This window comes from Megascapheus bottae, chromosome X, assembly GCF_031878675.1.
Source record: "Megascapheus bottae isolate mThoBot1 chromosome X, mThoBot2.hap1, whole genome shotgun sequence".
Classification (NCBI taxonomy): Eukaryota; Metazoa; Chordata; class Mammalia; order Rodentia; family Geomyidae; genus Megascapheus; species Megascapheus bottae.
The window spans coordinates 39334379-39356173 of NC_143547.1; the positions used below are offsets into that span (position 1 = coordinate 39334379).

The following is a 21795-nucleotide window of genomic DNA, read 5'->3' on the forward strand; positions in this document are numbered from 1 at the left end:
TGACAAAATCCAGGGACAGTGCTTAGGCCCTGAGCCCAAGCCCAGGACTGGCACAAAAAAAAAAGAATAATAGCCATTAATTATCTACTACAGGGGGAAACAGATTCAGAGAGGATGAGTGACTTGGCCGAGCTCTTCATTTATTCAGCGAGTAATTACTAGGCACTTGCAGTTTGCTACACTGTGCTTACAAGAAGAATGAGGAGACATGTGAACCCCAGTCTGTTTGTTGTTTGTGAAGGAGCTTTGGAATCTCTCTCTCTCTCTCTCTCTCTCTCTCTCTCTCTCTCTCTCTCTCTCTCTCTCTCTCTCTCTCTCTCTCTCTCTCTCTCTCTCTCCCCCCCCCCCACTCCTGGAGCTTGAACTCAAGGCCTGGATTCTGTCCCATAGCTTCTTTTGTTCCTGACTAGTACCCTACCACTCGAACAACAGCACCACTTCTGGCTTTTTCTATTTATGTGGTACTGAGGACTCAAACTCAGGGCTCCATACATGCTAGGCAAGCACTCCACCACTAAGCCACATTCCCAGCCCTTTTTTTATGGTACACTGAGGGTTTGAACTCAGGACCTTGCTCTTGCTAGGATAGCACTGAGACATACCTTTGGGATCTTTTCACTGGTTATTTTTAGGATAGGGTCTCACTATCCACCCGGGGCCCACAACTCAAGCATGACCTGCCTACTAATTTAGGCCTCCTGTTGTCACTTAGCTCACAGGCGCGTGCCACTGTGTCCAGCTTCCCTTCTATGGTCATGGTGTCCCTCAGGCTTTACTGCCCAAACAGCCCTAGTACTGTGATCCCATTCAATTTCAGCCTCTCATAGTTTAGGAGAACAGTTATCTACCATTGTGTACAGCTATGGGTTGAGAAAAGACCGGCCCAACTCTTCCCCAGACTAGCCTAAAACTAACATCTTCACTTCTCAGCCTCCAGTATATCTAAAATTATAAGTGATCCACCAGTAAATAGACTGTCCTGTCCTTTACAGGCTTGCCCATGAAATCTGCTTGCCAGCCCATGTCTACTTTCCCCAGTTGTCTCTAGTAAACCCATCCCACTTCAGCTCTTTCTATGTGGCTAACCCAAAGTTCCTGGAGTCTTTTTTTTTGCCAGTCCTGGGCTTGGTCTCGGGGCCTGAGCACTGACCTTGGGCTTTCCAAGCCTAGAGCCTTACCACTTGAACCACAACGCCACTTCTGCCTTTTTTTCTATGCATGTGGTATCAAAGAATCAAACCTGGGTCTTCGTGCATGGTAGGAAAGCACTACACCAAACTCCCGGCCCCCCTGAAATCTATTATCTCCCTAGAAATAGAGGGAAGACAGACATGAGCAGCCCTTAGAGTTCTGGCCCCTGATCTAAATTCTTTTGTTCTCCCCATCTCTCCACTCCTCCATGACTTCTTCGCTTGCCTTTCTGTAATCTAGAGCATCTAGCTCCATTTTGAGCTTGAGATGGAAAAGAAAATAAGAGAGAAGCAGCCATCTTACCCAGCTCACGATGCCTTAAAGTGTACATCAGCCATCATGCCTTGCTTTTTATTGTTTCAGATGGAAGTTTCATGAGCTTTTTGTTCTAGGTAGCCTTGAATCACAGCCTCCCTACTAGCAAGTATTACAGGCATGGGCCACCATGCCTAGTCTACCCTTTACAGTTCTATAGCCCAAGGTAATATCCTTTGCACATCTGCTGGTAACATTCTTGGGAGGTAAGCAGCACCTCCTATGACAGGCTAAAGTCTAAAGATACCATCCTTGTAGGGCTTGGCAGTTGGGGGCTTTGAGTCTGCCCACATTCAAGGCCTTCTGGAGCCTGGAGCTTAAAGTAGGGCTCTTGCCTAGTAGAACTCTACAAGATGGAAGCAAAGCTTTCAATTGTTGCCTGAGAAGCTGTAAGGATCAGTTGAGAGGCAAGCTTGCTCCCAAGGGCAGACTGATGGTTTGCTTTAGGACTCTTTGGAGGAAGGACTTTGGAGCAGGATTATAGCAGATACCTTGAGCCTATTTGAATGGCTTCAAGTGAGGCTTTCTGTGACGTCTATGTTTATCTCCCTTTCCTGTCCCCTGCCCTCTCTATCTCCCTCTCTATCTCCTTGTGATTCTTACCAGAGCCTATTTCTAACCTCAGCTTCCCCACCAAGCAGATTCCTCTCCTTGCTTCACCAAACAGTGTAAGAAATGGAAATATTTGCTCTTGTTATTTTTGTTATAAACAGAAAAATAAGAGATAAAAATGTTCTGCTAGCTAGTCACAGTGGATCTTCCCTGTCATCCCAGCTACTCTGGAAGTGCAGATTGACAGGACCATGGTTTGTGACTAACCCAGACAAAAAAAAAACATCATAATTAATAAAAACTTGGCATGAGCCAGGTGTGGTAGCTCACGCCTATAATCCTAGCTACTCAGGAGGCTGAGATCTGAGGTTCAATGCCAGCCTGGTTACAAAAGAACCTGAGACTCTTGTCTCCAGTTAACTACTAGAAAATGGGCAATGGGGCTTGGCTCAAGGGTAGGGCCTTGAGCGAACCACCTGCCTAACAAGCATGACATCCTCTGTTCAAACTCTAGTACCACTTAAAAAAAGCCACACTAAAAATGTTTACAAATTATGAAATAAAAATGAATGTTGCTCCCAGAATTTAAAATAATTTAGTAATTTTTAACAAACTATGAAAACATTTGGCAAATGTTTTAAAGACTTAAAATTTGGGCTGGGATGGGGCTGGGAGTTTGACCTAGTGGTAGTGTGCTTGCCTAGCAAGCACAAAGACCCAGGTTGGATTCCTCAGTACTAACTACATAGAAAAAAGCTGGAAGCCAGGTGTGGTAGCTCATGCCTGTAATCCTAGCTACTCAGGAAGCTGAGATCTGAGGATCAAGGTTCAAAGCCAACCAGAGCAAAAAAGGACCTAAGACTCTTATCTCTAATGAACCTCTAGAAAATGGGAAGTGGGACTTGGCTCAAGGTTACGGTGGTAGCCTTGAGCTAAAGAGCCCAGGGACAAGGCCCAGGACGAGGGGTAGGGCAGTAGCCTTGAGCTGAAGAGCCTCAGGAACAGTACCTAGGCCCAGGGATAGGGTGGTAGCCTTGAGCTGAAGAGCTCAGGGACAGCGCCCAAACTGAGTTCAAGCCCCATGACCAACAAAAAAAAGAAAAGAAAAAAAGCTAGAAGTGGTGCTGTGGCTCAAGTGGAAGAGCACTAACCTTGAGAAAGCCCAAGGACAGTGATCAGGCCCTGGGTTTAAGCCCCATGACTGGCAAAATAAATTGGACTGGGAAAAATGTCTCAAGTGATAGAGCCTACTGGGTAAAAGACCCTAGATTCAATCTCCAGTATAAGAAAGACAGAGAGAGTGGGGGAGGAAGAGAGGGAACAGGAAGGAAGAAAGAAGGGAAGGGGGGGAGGAAGGAAGGAAGGAAGGAAGGAAGGAAGGAAGGAAGGAAGGAAGGAAGGAAGGAAGGAAGGAAGGAAGGAAGGAAGGAAGGAAAAAAGGGGAAGAGAAAGAGGGAGAAAGGGATTGAAGTACCTACCTAAATTCATGAAATGAGAATTGACATTATTTTGATTTTACCAGTCCTGGGGCCTGAATTCAGTGCCTGGCCACTGTCCTTGAGCTTCTTTTGACCAAGCCTAGAACTCTACCACTTGAGCCACAGTGCCACTTCCAGCTTTTTCTGTGTATGTGGTACTGAGGAATTGAACCCAGGGCTTCATGCATGCTAGACAAACACTTTACCACAAGCCACATTCCCAAGCCAAAGAAGTGACATATTGACAGTAAAAAACACACTACACAGTGCTGGCTACTTCACACACATACACACTCACACGCACACACACCATATCATTTAATCCTCATAATTGCCTTAGGATATAGGAGCCTGGTGCCCAAAAATGATGTATAACATCCCCGTAGTCACATTTTCTAAATGGCAGGTCCTGGATTTGAACCAAAACTTGATGCCCTTCCACACTATGTAACATTGCCCTGACAAAAGTACTTATCATCCCCCATCTCCTTTTCCCCCCAATCATCTGGAAGTTACTTCCCATCAAAAAGGGAGTTGTGAACCGGTTTTAAGGGGTATGATTTGAACCAGGCTCCAGTGGCTCATACCTATAATCCTAGCTACACAAGAGTCTAAGATATGAGAATTATGGTTCAAAGCCAGCCCAGGCAGAAAAGTCTGTGAGAGACTTACTTCCAGTTAACCTCCAGAAAGCTGGAAGTGGCACTGTGGCTCAAAGTTGTAAAATGCTAGTGTCGAGCAACAAAAGCTCAGAGACATCACCCCAGCCCTGAGTTCAAGCCCCATGATCAAAAACAAAAAAATAACCGGCATGGTGGCTCATGCTTGTAATCCTAGCTACTCAGGAAGCTGAGATCTGAGGATCAAGGTCCAAAGCCAGCCCAGGCACAGTAAACAATCTGAGAATCTCCAACTAACCTCTAGAAAACATGAAGTGGGACTTGGCTCAAGGGTAGGGTGCTAGTCTTGAGCTGAAGAGCTCAGGGACAGCACCCAGGCCCAGAATTCAAGCCCCACGACCGACCAAAAAATAAATAAGGTATGATTTGTGTGTCTACTTTGAAGCCCATAGATAGATGGGCCTTAATACACACACACATAGTTATAATGTGTGTGTGTGCACGCGTGTACACTAGTACTGAGTCTTGAACTCAGGGGTGGGGCACTGCCCCTTAGCTTTTTACTCGAGGCTGGTATTCTACAAGTTGGCACTCTACCTATACCTGCAGACTACTGAAAAATTACAAACTATAGGGTGAGCATTTAAACATCTCAGGTGCCATTTCCTTTACAGGTACCTCTAGGGATTCTAGATGCTTCCATTTACCTTGAAAATATATCATCTCTTGACTCACAGTGTAAATACTTTTCTGTCTGGCAAAAAGGGAAGAAAATCCAAAGAGCCTCCTGAGAACCACCTCACTTTCCAAAATTACCACTCACTGTAACACAACTCTCTTAGTCTCCTTGGGTTTTCTCTTGTGCTCCACTGACCTATGAATCTTTTTCTTCACTTGTGATCACTATTACTGTTTAATATATCTTAAAATCCCGGTAGAGTAATTTATCTTTCTTTTTTCAAAATTATTTCTGCTAACAGTCAGACATGGTGCCTCATTCTGTAATCACTTTGGAACTGAGGTGGGAGGCAACAAGTTCTAAGCCAGCCTAGTCTATATAGTAAGATCTTGTCTCCAAATTTAAAAAGAAAATTTTGGAAAATTTCTTTATCTTTGCATATGAGTTTTAGAATAAGCTACACAAATCTTGATATAAATCTTAGATGTAAATTGTATTAAACCTGTATATCTTATGCCTTGCACGGTGGCTCACACCTGTAATCCTAGCTACTCAAGCGGCTGAGATTGCGGTTCAAAGCCAGCCTAGGCACTAAGGTCCGTGAGACTCATCTCTAACCACCAGAAAACTGGAAGTGATGCTGGTGCTCAAGGGGTCGGGCTGTAGCCTTGAGCGGAAGAGTTTAGGGACAGTCTCTAGGCTCACAGTTAAAGTCCCACGACTGACCAAAAAACAAAACAAAACAAAAAAAAACTATATATTTACCATGTTGCCTATTTTAAATTTTTATTTCTTAGAAGGGGTGCTGTGGCTCAAGAAGCAGAGTGCTACCCTTGAGTTGAAGAGCTCATCTATAGCACCCAGGCCCAGAGTTTAAGCCCCATGACCCATTAAAAATATATATTATTTCTTTCATCAACAGTTTCAAATCCTGAACAGGTTGTGTTTTTGTTTTTGTTTTTGTTTTGCCAGTCCTGGGGACTGAACTCAGGGACTGAGCACTGTCCTTGGGCTTGCCTCAAAGCTAGAGCTCTGCCACTTGAGCCACAGCACCACTTCTGGCTTTTTGCTACGTATGTAGAACCAAGGAATCGAACCCGGGTCTTCGTGCATACTAGGCAAGCACTCTACCACTAGGCCAAACTCTCGGCCCCCATGTGATCCTTCTATGTCTACTTTCTGAGTAGCTTAAAATTATAGGCATGTACCACTATCACATGCAAAATATTATGGTTTTTTGCTTTTTTTTTTGCAGTATAGGGGTTTGAACTATAGCCATGACAAGTGCTCCACTGCTTAAGCTGTATCCCTGGCCATTTTATCTCTAGTACATAGAAATATAATTGGATTTTGAACATTGATCTTATATCCTATGACCTTGTCAAACTCATTTATATTAGTTGTAGGTGTTTTCTTGCTAGATCTTGTGGGATTTCCTACATGGTATTTCATTCATATACAAATAGAGACAGTTTTACGTCTTCTTTTCTGATCTGTGTTTTTATATCCCATTCTTTCCTTATTGCACTGGCCATTACTTCCAGCACTATGTTAATTAAGAATGACAACAGTGGGCCGGAGTTTGGCCTAGTGGTAGAGAGCTAGCCTAGCATGCACGAAGACCCGGGTTCAATTCCACATACATAGAAAAAAGCCGGAAGTGGTGCTGTGGCTCATGTAGTAGAGCTCTAGCCTTGAGAAAAGTCCAAGGACAATGCTCAAGCCCCAGGAGTTCAAGCCCCAGGACTGGCAAAAAAAAAGAATGACAACAGTAGCCGGGTACTGGTGGCTCACACCTATAATCCTAGCTACCCAGGAGGCTTCCATCTGAGGATCACAGTTCAAAGCCAGGCCAGGCAAAAAAAAATTCTTGAGACTCTTATCTCCAATTAACCACCAGGAAAACAAATGAAGTTATAGATCAAAGTGATAGAGTATTATCCTTGAGCAAAAAAGCTCAGGGACAGCACCTAGGCCCTGAGTTCAAGGTCCATGACTGACAAATATAAGAAACAAACAAAAAAGAATGGCAAGAGCAGACATCTTTGACTTGTTCCACAATTTAAAGGGAAAGTACTCCATTTTTCACTATGAAATATGATTTTAACTGTAGATTTTTGTACATGACTTTTTGTTTCACACACACAGCCCTGGTTTTCTGAGCATTTTTGTCATAAATAGTTGCTATGTCTGCACTTAGCAGTTGATACTAACATTGATATATGTGATTTTTCTTTAAATTTTAAATGTGATTTATGAAATTGATTTTCAAATATTAATCAGATTTGTGTACCTGGAATAAGTCTGTATGTTGCTGAATTCTATTTCTTTATATTGTGTTAAACATTTTTGCATCCATATTCATAATGACTGTTGTTGTTATTTGTGGCAGCAGAGGACTACTTGCCTTATACAGTAAAGTGCTACTTTTTTGCTTACTATAATCAACAGCTTGAGACACATCTCAAGTTGTTAGAGCACCAACCCAGCAATCCAGCTGAGAGAGTACAAATCCTTCTTTTTCACTTACTGTATTTAGAATACTTATTGTATTCAAATACCAGTACCAGACAACAAAAAAGTTCAGTTATAAAAGTTCTAGCTACTTGGGGGGCTGATACCTGAAGATCTCAGTTCAAAGCCACCTGGTGCAAAGAAATGCTTGAGACTTATCTTTTTTGTTGTTTTTTCCTTGTCAGTCCTGGAACTTGAACTTGGGGCCTGAGCATTGTACCTGAGCTCTTTTGGCTCAAGGCTCTACCACTTTGAACCACAGCACCACTTTCAGGGTTTGGAGTGTATTTTGTTTGTTTGTTTGTTTTTTGAGTGGTTAATTGGAGATGAGTCACATGGAGACTTCTTTGCCTGGGCTGTCTTTGAACCACAATCCTCAGATCTCAGCCTCCTGAGTAGCAAGGATTATAGGCATGAGCCATCCACCAGGCAGAGACTCTTATCTCATATTAGCCAGCAAAAAGCCAGACTGAAGGCATAGTTCAAGTGGTAGAGTTCCAGTCATGAGTGAAAAAGATGAGAGGGGAAGGTTCAAGGCCTAGAGTTTAAGCCTCGGTATGGCACTTGTTTAAGAAATGTTCTTGGGGGGCCGGGAGTTTGGCCTAGTGGTAGAGTGCTTGCCTAGCATGCACGAAGACCCGGGTTCTATTCCTCGGTACCACATACATAGAAAAAAGCTGGAAGTGGTGCTGAGGCTCAAGTGGTAGAGCTCTAACCTTGAGAAAGTCCAAGGACAGTGCTCAGGCCCTGAGCTCAAGACCAGGACTGGCAAAAAAAATTTAAGAACTGTTCTCATCTGTTTCCTGCACAAGGTAGTATAAATTTAAGATTAATTGTCCACTTGAATAGAGTTCTCTAATGAAAATGTATTGATGTATAATTTTCTCTTTCTGGACATGTATAATCCCTATGTTGATACTATTCTGGTCAGAAAATGCATTCTGTAATTTCAGTTATTTCATTTTGTTAAGGTTTGTTTTATGGCATATGTTGGTATATGTTCCAATTAGTGCTTGAAAAGAATGTATATTATGCTGTTGGTTTTGGAGTAAGTATCCTTGTAACTTGCTGCTACATTCAGTAGATTGCATTGTTGAGTTCTTCTATATCCTTGTTCATTTTCTGTCCGGTTAATTCACTTGGTTAGGTCTCTAACTCTCAATTGTGGGTTTATCTGTCTCCCCACACTATCTGGCTTTGCTTCATGTAATTTGATCTGTACTGTTTGATGGTTGTGCATTTCAGATTGCTATGTCTTGGTAAGTTGACCCTTTTGTTATTATGTAATGTCCCTTTCTTTCATTATCATTTTATGTTCTCTGATGTCACCTTTACATCATATTAATATAGCCACATGATATACTTTATTCTATCCTCTTGCTTTCAATCGACTTACAGTTGAGTTTCTGGTAGAAAGCATGTGGTTAAGTCATTTCTAGCTATTGTGCTAGTTCTTATTTAGTATTCACTGTTTAGATCACTTAATATCCAAAGCAATTTGGATATGTTGGAGCTTGAGCTTCCATTTTCTTTTTATTTCCTGTTTATTGTTTCTACTCTTTGTTCCTTAGCTTTCTTCCCCATCCTTTATAGTGTGTGACTTGTACCTTTGTTCAAATTCCATCTTAATTTATGTGTAGTATTTTTTAGTATAACTCTCTGCATTCATTTGTAATGATTACTCTGGGCATATTGTAATACATGTTTAACATCATAGTCTAATAATATCAATACATTAACTGTGTGAGTTTGTTGCACAAACTAATCTTAAGTCCCTATCTGGTTGAGATTAAGAAGATCAGAAACTTATACCAACCTAGGAAGAAAAGTTTGCAAGATACATTCTCAAGCAATAGCTGGGCACAGTGCTGTGTGACTATTATCTCAACTATGGTAGGAAACAAAATATCGGAGAATCACAGTGCAAATATGGGCCCAAGGAAAAAGTATCTCAACCAGTGCAAAAAGAGACTGGAAGCATAGTTCAGTAGTAGAACATCTGCCTACCAATTTCAAATCTCCAGGCAATGAAAAAAATTTGATAAATTCTTCCACTATATGCATTTAGAATCACATCAGCCAGCATTATAAATTTTGCTTCAACTGGGGCTGGGAGTTTGGCCAAGTGGTAGAGTGCTTGCCTAGCATGAACGAAAACCCAGGTTTGATTCCTTGGTACCACATATATAGAAAAAAGCTGGAAGTGGTGCTGTGGCTGTAGTGGTAGAGCACTATCGTTAAGAAAGCCCAAGGACAGTGTTCAGGCCCTGAGTTCAAGCCCCAGGACTGGCAAAATTTGTTTTTTGCTTCAACTCAAAAGGCAGAGGGAAATGTATTATATCTACATTGTTTTTTTACTCTTTCCATTCTTCTTGCTTTCCTCCCTGAGGTTCCAAGTTTGTTTATTCTATCATTTCCTTTTCATAAAGAAATTCCTTTAGCTATTCTCTTTTAAAGTCTCTATTGGCAATGAATTCTCTTCATTTTGTTCTCTCTATCAATCCTTATTTTTTTTCCTTCATTTCTAAGGCTATTTCTGAAATAATTATTGTCGTTGTTGTTTTTTTCTTGAAAATATGGTACCACTTCTTTCTGGCCTATATGATTCTTATGAAAAGTCCAGTCACGTGAACTGTCTATTAACTATCTATTACCCGATAGCTAAGACTTTCTCCTTTACTGTTTTTCAGATTATTTTCTTTTTCTTTAGTTTTCAGAAAATGGATGGTTATGTGTCTTGACAGGGATTTGCCGGAGGACGGATTAACCTGTGAGGGCTTTAGTGTCCTTCTTGAATCTATAGGTTTAACTTGTTTTTCCAAATTTTGTAAATGTTTAATCATTACTTCTTCAAATATTTCTCAGCCTCACATGCTCATCTCCATCCTGAGCTTAATGACATGAATATTAGCTCTTCTAACATAGTCTCACAGTTTGCCTGAATCTCTGCTCAGTTTTTCAGTCTATTTTCTATCACTTGCTCAGAGTGATTTCTGTTTATCTGTCTTTCTGTTTACTAATTCTTCCTTTATCCCTACCAAACTTCAGTTGAACCAATCTATTGCATTTTTTATTTCATTTATTCTTATTTTCTAGTGCCCAAATCTCCATTTCATTTTTCCCTCTTTCTTCTATTTCTTCTTCAGTACTTCCTGTCTTTTACTTGTTTCAAGCATATTCATAGTTTCTTATTGAAGCATTGTTATGATGGCTGCTTTAAGTGCCTCAGGTATTTCCAATATCTGTTTCATCTCCTATCCAAACTACTAACCAGGCCCATGTCTGCTTAGTTTCTAAGATCAGATGAAATCAGACACATTCTGAGTGATATAGCCATAGATCATTGGTGTCATCTCTATGTTGTAATCTGTTGTTTTCGTTTGAGTTGAACATTTCCTGTTGTTGGTATGATGAGTGGTTTTGTCTTGTATCCTAAATATTTGAGGTATGGTGTTTTGAAATTCTAGTTCTTATTTAAACCTTCTGTTTTAGCAGAAAACACCTTTGACTGCCAGTAGGAGCCATAACCCCATTCCCCTAAGTGGTAGCAAAAGTTAGAGTTCTCACTTTAAAGAGGTCATCATATTAACAGATTATCAAGTAGGCCTTACAAAAGACAAAAACTGTCCTTTTATTTGTGAAATTTTATTTCAGACTACATGCATCAGTTATGTTTTGTGTTAATGATAACTTTTTCAAGGATCCTTCAGGATAGTAATTAAGCATATACCATTAGTCTGTGTACAGCAACAGAAATGTATGCTCAGGATTGTCATACAAAATAAATATTAAAATGGCACTAAAACAATTTTAATTTTAGATTCCCTAAATTCTTTTAAAATCAAATCAAAAGTTCAACTTCCCTAGTCAGTCATTTTTGGGGTTTTTTTGTTTTGTTTATCAAAGAATTTATTAACATGGCTTTTTACATCATATTTCAAATGACGTGTTTAACAAACAAGTATTCAAGAAGCGAATCTCTATATACAATCACTGGCAGTTAGATTTTAGAACATAATTAAAATGAGGCTGAGGGTTTGTATGTCATAGATACATATTAATCTATGTAATACAACATTATGTCTAGAAAGTCATAAATTTTTATGTCTATGTAGTTCATTTTTTATCCCATGGGCACAAGTAGGGCACATCATTGCTGACAGACAGGCAGGTGGCCCACTGGACCCTCACTGATTCTACCCTGACCAAGAATAGAGTGTCACCTTTTCGTTGAGAGTTTCACTATGTAGCCATTGGCATCCTTAAACTTGACAGCCCTCCTTTCTCAACCTCCTGAAAGCTAGGATCACCCATTTGTGCTACCATGCCTGACCAGACCTGAGAATGGTGCATTTTTGCTGGGAACTATGTAATGTGTATGGGCAGAGCAGTGGGTAGGCCTCCTCATCCTCCAAAAGGGATGAAAAGTCTTCATTTCCACTTTGCCTTCTCTGACACCCTGGTGGTATGGATAGGGACCCTGGCTACTGCTAAAGTAATATGTGTGAACTAATATGGTTCTGATTACTTGGGGGGTTCTATTTTAGATCAGATAGTCACTAAAAGTTTTTCTAAGATAGTGTTGACATTTTGGAATATAGTTTAATCAAGTAAGCAAAGGAGTTTTATGAACATTTAGGTGAAGCATATTCTAGATGAAGGGAAGAACAGGATGAAAGGCAGGAATGGATTTAGTGGGGTTAATGTTTATGCTTTAACACATAATTGAAGGAAACACAACGATTGCATTTGATTTATTTTACTTCACAGATAATATTACTGAAGATGAAGCTAAGTTTAAGAAATGAGTCTATATAAGAAAGATTTCCGGGACCGGGAGTTTGGCCTAGTGGTTAAAGTGCTTGCCTAGCATGCACGAAGACCCGGGTTCGATTCCTTGGTACCACATACATACAAAAAAGCCAGAAGTGGTGCTGAGGCTCAAGTGGTAGAGCTCTAGCCTTGAGAAAGTCCAAGGACAGTGCTCAAGCCCTGAGCTCAAGCCCAGGACTGGCAAAAATAAAAAAAAGAAAGATTTCCACACATACTATGCAAGTATAGTAACACTCCTGACAAGACTTAAGTTTAGGGAGCAAATCTGTTTCTGAGGTAAACTTATTAGCTGCATTTAATTCCCTTGTGCAGGGTCACATGACAGTCAGTGGGGAAGTTGGTATTCCACATAAGATGCTAAGGATCATGGCCAAACTGAGAAAAGGAAGTACAGAACTTTCCTCATGGAGCTGCTGATTATCACACACACACAACAACCAAAGACTTTTCAACCACAATTGGAGGCCTCTAATGTGTTTAAGCATTTTTGGGTATTTGTTTGCCCAAGGTACATGCCTAAAGCAATTGCATTGCTCATCACCCTCCAGTTTCTCTTGCTAAAATGATCAAAGGGCAAAAGGAAGGTTGAAAATTATTAGAGAAAATAAGGTAAGCCACTCAGGGTTCTGGAATGTCTTAACTGTTGACAACTTTCTTGGTCTACCCAGAGGCCCTTTAACCAACTAAGATTCAGGTGTGGTCTCAAGCACAGCAGCCAAATCCAGGCCAAATCCAGCAGTGCTAAGGGTCGCTAGATACCAGAGTCAGCAGGCTTGGCTTCCTAGGAGCAGGTGCCGCAGGATTCTTCCTGCAAGACTCCAAAGGAAGCTCCATACACCTCCCATCTAATCCCATGGACTCTGGTATACCTGCACGGAGACACCCCACACCGTGGTGAGGCTGCCAAGACACACACAGTCTTGTGAGAAAGGGAAGCATCTTTATAGGCTCCTGCTTTGCCCATATCCTGGTGCCTGTTTGCAGCTGCAAGCATATTTTGGAGGGAGATTTCATAAAGATTTCTAAATTGAGTTAGAATTTCAAGTCTATTGTGACATGCAAATTAGTCCTGCCTGCCCGCTGGCAGCAAAGCAGCTGAAGTGCCTAGAGATGGGCCATAAAATGAAAGCATCAAAGTGATTAAATGTGCCCGAAGAGCATAATTGAGTGCATGAATAAGAGAAAATAAAACAAATTGATTTTCTCCAGTGCCAGAAAAACAGAATAATTGAGAACAAAATAATAGACTTTGAAGTAATCAAAGTGAAGAATGCACCAGAGTGACATAGAATCAGCCAGTTGGGGGAGAGATTTATTGTGTTTCTGTTATCATTTTTACAACTTTAATTTCATTAGCTAATAAATACAAATCAATTGAAAAATCAGTCAGCCAGAGAGGAGGTAGACCCAGGCCAAGATTTTTATTCACATCTCTAAAACAGACTGAGGCAGTGATCCTCTGGTCTACTTTCCCAGGCACACATTTTCCCTGTGAATGGGAAAAACGAGTTTGAGAGGCCTCCATTGGAGGTGGTAACCGTCTGTTCTGCCAATCACATGCCACATAAAAGTTTACAGATCCAACTGTCCAAAGGGTCACTTTTATACCCGGCCAAGGTCTCTAATAGACAGAATTGCCTGAGTGCCAGCATCTTGGTTTACAAAGGTGACATTTCCATGGCACTGATCACTATACGTGGTCCTACTCTAGGTTCTTCTGTCTTCCCTTGCTGAGAATCGTGGCTGCAGCAGCAGCAGCAGCTATGATAGCAACCACAGCAAGAGCACTTGCCACTCTCACTGGTCGGCTGAGCATTTGTGGCTCACTGCCTCCATCCCCATCCCCCTTGCACACGCACACAAATGACACTGAAATCTAATCTCAAATAGAAGGCCAAGCAAGAGTATGCCATCCTTTTGGCTTCCGGCCTGGTGGCCATGAGGCTGGGGAAGATCAAGGGAGAAGAGCAAGGCTGGGGAAAACTTCACACGTCAACCTTGGCAGTAGAGTCCTGGAGACACCAAGCCATGCTGGGACCAGGTGCTAGAAGATCACAGAGCAGGCCCAAGGCTGTTTTGGAACTATTTTTATGGCTCCTCCAAGAAAAGAATCCCTCCACCCCACTCCTCAGCTGTTCCTAGCTAGGCTCAAGATCCACAGTGGTGCATGGTGTGACCTGAATTGTGATTTGGCCTTCCCCAAGCTTTTGAGCCACTCTGACTCTGATTGTGACTTTTGAATGTTCATGACACCACCCTACCTGCAGGGATCCACAAGGAGCAGTCAGACCTTTGGCTGAAGTCGAGTTTGGGGGAACCATTGGGGCTATAAAGCAGGGTGTGCAGTGGACTTGGCAGTACTGAAACTGGCACTAGTTGCTGGCTCCATTGGGATGGCATGGCTAAGACACTGCATGCCGGACCATTGGTTCTGCCACATTGGTCCTGGAGGACCTAGATGCTTAAGGGAATCCCTCTGATCACCTCAGAACTCTCCATAGCTTATTGGCCAGGTGCCTTGAGGAAAATGGGGCATGCTAGCACTTGACCCTTTGGTACAAAAAGAGCAAGAGTTTGTGTCCCAGACAAACTGAAAGTCACAGCTTCCATTTCTCACTAGTATTTGGGTGGAGTAAAATGGATAAAACGGCTTTTGCAATTCTAAAGCATTATACAGATGGAAGGCGGTATTATTCTTTCAACCGCTGCTATTCCCATTATCCTGGATTCCCCAGCCACAACCTTTTTGGTCCGAAAAAAAGAAATGTAGACAAGGCACCTAGACCAAAGAACCTGGGAACTGTGACTCCAAAATGCCCGAGAGGCATTGCCCAGCCCAGCAGATCGACAACTGCTGGGACCCAGTTCCACAAACTGCCTGGCAGGCATACAACCCACTCTTGTGATGTCACCTCTTCAGTTACTTGTGCCCATCCCTCCACATGGAGCCAGCAGATTTAGGCACAGGAGGAGAGAAAAAATGAATCATAGGCTATTTTAGAAATTGCTTCAATTCCATTTGAGCCTGCAGTTGTGCCTTGCAAGCTGAGACCACAGCACCCTCAGTAACTCTCAGGCTAAGATCCTATAAGTGCTGATAGCCTGTAAATGCCAAGAGCCTGGTGGGATTAATCCGCAAGCCAGGTTCTAATTCAGGTCAGAGGCAGACAAGTGGTAATTGGTGGTTCGACGTAATTGTCATTGAAAGGCTTACCGATGACAGGAGGGATCGACATTCCAAGGCAAACAATGCAGTTGTCAATTAAGAGCTAAAAATTCAATCAACCATCCCCATCAACACATGCCCAAGGCTGCATGGAAATTCTTCAGAGTGCCATTTCTCTCAGATAGAAAGGAAGACCCTCAAAACCTGATCAGAAGAAGCAGCAACTGGAAAACATTGCAATAGCCCTGGATCACGTGACATTCCACTCCCTCCTCCAGCACCCTTATCTCTCTCTCTCCCTGACCTTCCTTCTGGGTTCTGGCCACAAAAACCTTGTGGTTGCCTTTATGCATACTGGCCTGTTTTGGTTATTTGGAACATTCTTCTTCCTATGCCCTTCAAGATACTCTGTGAAAACTTCTGTATTCTTCTTTCTCTGCCCTTAGCACTGTGTACATCGGGTATTTTATTACTCTGTCTTTATGGTGCTTGTCACTGATATATTTGTTTCCATATACATTTTCCTCACTGCTCTGAGAGCTTCTTGAAGGCAAGAATAATGACTTGTTCTCCTCTGTGACTCCAGCACTCAATACAAGGCCCAGGCCTGTGTACACACAAAGACTTGTACAGTTGATGGGCATGGAATTGGATGAGACTGGGCTAAAGGAGAGGGAATGGAGTGAAAGTAGAAAAATTTTACGTTTGGGGCAGGAGTTTGGCCTAGTGGTAGAGTGCCTGCCTACCATGCACTAAGGCCTGGGTTCGATTCCTCAGTACCACATACATAGAATAAAGAAGCAGGAAATGGTGCTGAGGCTCAAGTGGTAGAGTTCTAGCCTTGAGAAAAGTCCAAGGACAGTGCTCAGACCCGGAGTTCAAGTCCCATGACTGCCAAAAAAAAAAAAGGAAAAAAAGATTTGAGCATAGTTATGATGAGGTCTGACCTGAGTATTAACAAAATAATCCCAGCTTCTGCATGAAAAGTTGGTTGTGAAGGATAAGGAAGAAAAGGGACTGTGGATTGTTGGCTCATACATGTAATCCTAGCTACACAGGAAGCTGAGATCTGGAGAATCACAGTTCAGAGCCAGCCTGGGCAGCAAAGTCCAAGAGACTTTACCTCCAAAATCACCAGGAAAAAAGTAACTGGACTGGAGGGATGTTTCAAGTAGTAAAATAACAGCCATAAGTTAAGAGAGAGTGCCCTGGTCCACAGCACAAGCCTGGTATAGGCAAAAAAAAATACATCCCAAAATAACCAAGAATTACAAAGAGGTCACAAACCTCATCTTGCCTCCATAATTGTTTGGTAGGAGCACTTTTATAGGTACCATACACAATATTTGTTAAAAATTTCAATCATATTTAACACTGGAAACTTTGCCCAAATTTAACACTGGAAACTTTGCATTAAAATGTGTGTTTCTGGGGTCAAGAGTTTGGCCTAGTGGTAGAGTGCTTGCCTAGCATGCACAAAGACCTAGGTTCGATTCCTTGGTACCACATACAAAGAAAAAAAGCCAGAAATGGTGCTGAAGCTCAAGTGGTAGAGCTCTAGCCTTGAGAAAGCCCAGGGACAGTGCTCCAGCACTGAGCTCAAGCCCAGAACTGGCAATAAAAAAAATAAAATGAAATAAAATGTGTGTTTCTGACTTCCCTTGGAAAATGGAAAGATCTGGTCATACTCGGCCTACAAACTTGTCTACTAGTAAATGACTGATGCAGAATGGCCACTGCCCATTTTTTGAGCAATGAGAGAATGTGCCTCAGACCCTGCCACTCCCCTTTTTCTGCCTTACTCTACATCAAGTGTGAGTATCCACTTACCACCCAACTTACTGTTGTGGCTTTGTCTTTGGAGTAGAGTCAAGCAAAAAGAAACTTTCTTTCTTCATTCTTTTTTTTTCTTTTTTTTTGTGGGTCACAGGGCTTGAACTCTAGGCCTGGGCGCTGTCCCTGAGCTCTTCAGTTCAAGGCTAGCATTCTACTACTTTGAGCCACAGTTTTCTGGTGGTTAATTGGAGATGAGTTTCAGGACTTTTTTTTTTGCCTGTGCGAGTTTTGAACCACGATCCTCAGATCTCAGCCTCCTAAGTGTCTAGGATTACAGGTATGAGCCACCACGCCCAGCTAAAGAAACTTTCTTGTACTCATGATGCAAAGGAGGAAAATGAATAAGACATTAAGAATGCTCCCGAGGTCTTGTCCTAGTCTGCTCTCCTCTCATTTATTTTCAGCTTTTCTAATCATTCAGGTTTGCCTCCTCTGATCTAAGCCCCCAGGTCTCCCCAGGCCTTTGGAATTTTCTCAGGCTGCCACCCACTGCTGGAAAAACTGAACTTCAGGGGAAAACAATGGGCATTATTTAGGCTTACATTTATATTGTTAACCCCAATTCAATATTGCTCATCATCAACTTTTGGTGAAAATTATTTCTGTTGTTTTTCTCTTAATTGCCTCCAAATGTAACTAGAGAATAAGTTGAGCAACAGAGAATACAGCACCCAACTTTCCTCTCTATGAGCATGTGTCGTTGGAACATAGTGATGTGGAATTTTGTTCCTTCATGCATTCACTCATTCCTCGAGCTCTGGCTGTGCTGAGAGGTGGAGGGACCGTTGCATGAGTAGCAGTCTGTTGAGGGTTGCCTTCAGCACAGGCAATCACACAAGCAAAAGGCAAGAGTGGAATACGTATTTCTCTGAGCTAGAAGTTGGTAGTCAAGAGCTCCCTGAAGTTTCCTGGCAGCAGTTGTCAAGAGTCAGCTCCATAGGTGAAGAAGCTGCTACAGTGTCATATGGGTCAGGCAGAGACAGAATGGAAGGGATAGATTTCAGAGATAGCTTGAGGTTAGGTTTATGAATCAAGAGACGAAGAATTCACTGGATGCTAGTGGCTCACACCTGAAATTTTACTCAGGAGGCTGCTATAGGAGGATCACAGTTCAAAGCCAACCCAAGCAGGAAAGTGCATGAACTGCTCATCGTCTATTAGCCACCATAAAAAAGGTAGAAGAGGGCCAGGAGTGTAGCCTAGTAGTTGCTTGCTTGCCTAGCATGCATGAAGGCTTGGGTTCGATTTTTCGATAGCACATACATAGAAAAAGCTGGAAGTGATGCTGAGGTTCAAGCGGTAGAGCTCTAGCCTTGAGAAAACCCAAGGACAGTGCTCAGGCTCTGAGTTCAAGCACCAGAACTGGCCAAAAAAAGCTATAAGGGGAGCTGTGGCTCAAGTGATAGAGTGTTTACCTTGAGCAAAAGATACGAAGGTTTCCAACACCAAAAACAGAAGAAGAAAAAAACTGCTAAATTGGACTACATTTTTGCTTTGCATAAGATCCTTGTTAGCAAAATTGAGACATAACTTATGTGTTAAGATAAAATATTTACAAGTTATACACCTACCTGAAGATTTGTATCTCAAACCAAAGCTCTCTAAAATCAACATTAAAAAAAATTCCAGATTTAAAAAAAAATGGGCAACAGACTACGAATATGAAGATAGAAAACAAGCACATACAAGACATTTGGTATTGGCTGGAGAGTGTAGCCCGAGTGGCCTTGCAAACTTGAGGTTCTGAGTTCAATCCTTGACACTGCCAAAAAAGAAAAAGAGTGTTCAACATCCCTATAATTAGAAGAGAGTGAATTGAGATCACAGTGAGGCATCACTATGCCCTGACTAGAACAGGCGACACCAACACTGCCAGGGCTGCCAAGGTTGTTGAAAAATGAGATCTAACTCTGGAAAACATGGTGACAGTTTGTTATAAAACTAAATATGTAAGCCAAACACCATTGGCTCATACCTATAATCTTAGTTACCCCAGGGGCTGAGATCCAGAGTTCAAAGCCAGCCCAGGGAAGAAAATTCTACAAGGCTTTAAGTCCAAAAATAACCAGCAGCTGGTTACCTATGACTCATGCCTGTAATTCTAGTTACTCAGGAGCCTGAAATCTAAGGATTATTGTTCAAAACCAGCTTAGGCAGGAAAGTCTTTGAGACTTTTACCTCCAGTTAACCAGCCAAAAGGTGCGAGTGGAGCTGTGGTTCTTGTGCTAGAGTGCTAGCCTTGAGCACAAAAGCACAAGACAGTGCCCAGGCCCTGAATTCAAGCCCTGGGACTGGCACACACTCAACAGCAAGAAGTTCATGAGACTTCATCTCGATCAATGGTTGACAAACACCTGTTACCCTAGCTGGGTGTAGTGAGGAACCTGTCATCCAAAAAGAAACCACAGATCTGGTGTGTGCTCCATTATGTATGCACACCCACACACGCATCAGTGTTACCATAGATTAACTAAAATGTCTTGGGGCTGAAAGTATATCCGAGTGGGAGCGTATTTGCCTAGTGTATTTTAGGCCTCTGGTTTGTTCCCCAACACCACAATAAATATATAAACAAATGATTTTTTTTAAATTAAAGCAGAGGGTTAAAGAAGTAGTTCAGTGGTAGAACATTTGCGAAACATGTACAATTGTATGAGACCCTGGATTCAGTTCCTAGCACAATAAATAAATAAATAGATAAATAAATGTATCTTTCTGGTTGATTTCTTCTTTTCTTCCTTTCTTACATTCACCCATTCACTCAGCTATTTTCTAATCCATTTACTATGTAAGAGACACTGTGCTACACTGTACAGATCAACAGAAAGTGCGACAGCCCAGGTCCCTGCCCTCTTAGAACATTTTTCCAATTTCAGAGAAGTGAGCAGTAGAGTTTGGAAGCCAATATTTTACTTGAGGAAATGGGGCAAGAAAAAGACTAGTAGGGACCAAGTGAGCAACCGTTTCATTCTTAGAGCCCAGTTAAATAGGATTGAAAATGTCTCCCCTTTCCTAAAAGGCTCTGAGGGCAAGAGAAGGCCCTTATAGCATACTTCACAATTGCTCACCAAGAGAAACTAAACTGCCAGACAGATTGTGTACTGCTAAGGGGGAAAAGAAAGATTGAGAGTAAAGGGAAATTGGACGCAGTTAACTGTGAACTATGAGAAAACAGTGGCTAAATGTGTATGCATGTATGTGAGGGGGTTCTTGAAACAACCATTTGTTTAGCTCATAACTCTGGATTGGTGACAAACCCGTACTCAACTGAGTGGTTCTTCTGGTTTGGGCCAGATGCTGCCCAGTATCTCCAATCAGCTGGCTATCAAAAGCTCACTTATCTAGTGGTTACTGGACTGATAGGGGTACCTGGACCCTTTGTCTCTCACCCTCCAGCAGGCTAGCTTGGGCCTGTTCACACAGTGGGGTCCCAGGGTTCCCAAGTGAGCAAGCCCCCAAATGCAAATACTTTTCTTTCTCTCCGCTTTATTGAATTGGATAATTCATATATATTACCTGAATTCACGTTTTGTTTTCTCTTCTGTTTGCAGGCAATCTGAAGCATGTGGTCTAGTTGACAAAAAGAGATCAGATTTCCAGAGCTGAGAAGCAGTGCCTGTAATGAAGACAGTGTGTTTATGTGAGCAGTTTGTGGAATTTGTGACTGCAGGGGAAATTTGGAAGAAATTACTTCCTGAAAATTTCCAAGGGGTACCAAGTGGAAGCTGGCCTCCTGGGGTGAGGAGGCAAGCACCCCAGAGTCCTCAACTAGACCTAGGGGAAGAGGGAAATATTCAACATTTAAAAGTGTTTATTTTTTAACAAAAAATACACATTTTTAATCTCGGAAGATTATTTTTCAGTAAGTTGGGAAGGGGTATTTTTTTTTATTTTCTTAAAGGAGACTGACAAGAAGTTAGAGTAGAGCATAGAATTCGTGGATTGCCAGTCTGTTGACTGGGAGGCACTATATAGGAATACTTATGGATAGGAACAGTTATGATGTCAGGACCATCCAGGCAGAACCTGGTGGGGAGGGTTCCATGTATCAGAGTGGGAGGTATAGAAGAAGTCCACAGGTGGTGTTTTAGGATTCTGAATTTATGTTGTTTATTAATAAAATATTTGAAAACTTACCTCTTGTTCCCATTGTCCTCATTATAAACTGCCACCGACTGTACACACAGTTCTGAACATTTCCTCTCACTGAAGTATTAAAAATAATCCTGCTGCTTTCATGCTGTGCTCTGACCCAGCCTGGGGGGGGGCTCACCCTGAGTAGTAGACCCTCTGGAAAACTAATATGTCCTTAGCCCAAGTCCTTGGGACAGAAGACGAGCTCTGAGGTAGGGCCTATCCATAGAAAAGAAGGCACCTGAAACCAGCTCTGCAACCTTGGAGAAGGTCTTGCTGGAATCCTGGAGGCATGCCTTTTCCAGAAAAAAAAAGATTTAGGGATGGAAAGCCAGGTTGGCATGTCAGTTGTCAATGGTCGGGGGGGAGGGTATTTCCAGTATTAGAAAAGACACTTCCTAGTTGACTGTAGTCAATATCCATAAGGAAAGGGGGACACAGCCCAAATAGTGTCATCATCCTGGAAAATAGCACATG

The 21795-nt window shown here is 42.1% G+C and overlaps 1 protein-coding gene across 1 annotated transcript in view; it reads left to right on the forward strand.

The window, feature by feature from the left end:
• Hdac8 (histone deacetylase 8) overlaps positions 1-21276 on the forward strand; it is a 246324-nt gene extending 225048 nt beyond the window's left edge. Inside the window, exon 11 of the mRNA XM_090326956.1 lies at positions 20736-21276. Within this exon, the coding sequence (XP_090183082.1) occupies positions 20736-20758 (23 nt within the window). The 3' untranslated portion in view covers positions 20759-21276. The remainder of the gene's footprint in view (positions 1-20735) is intronic.
• The last annotated feature ends 519 nt before the right edge of the window (positions 21277-21795 follow it).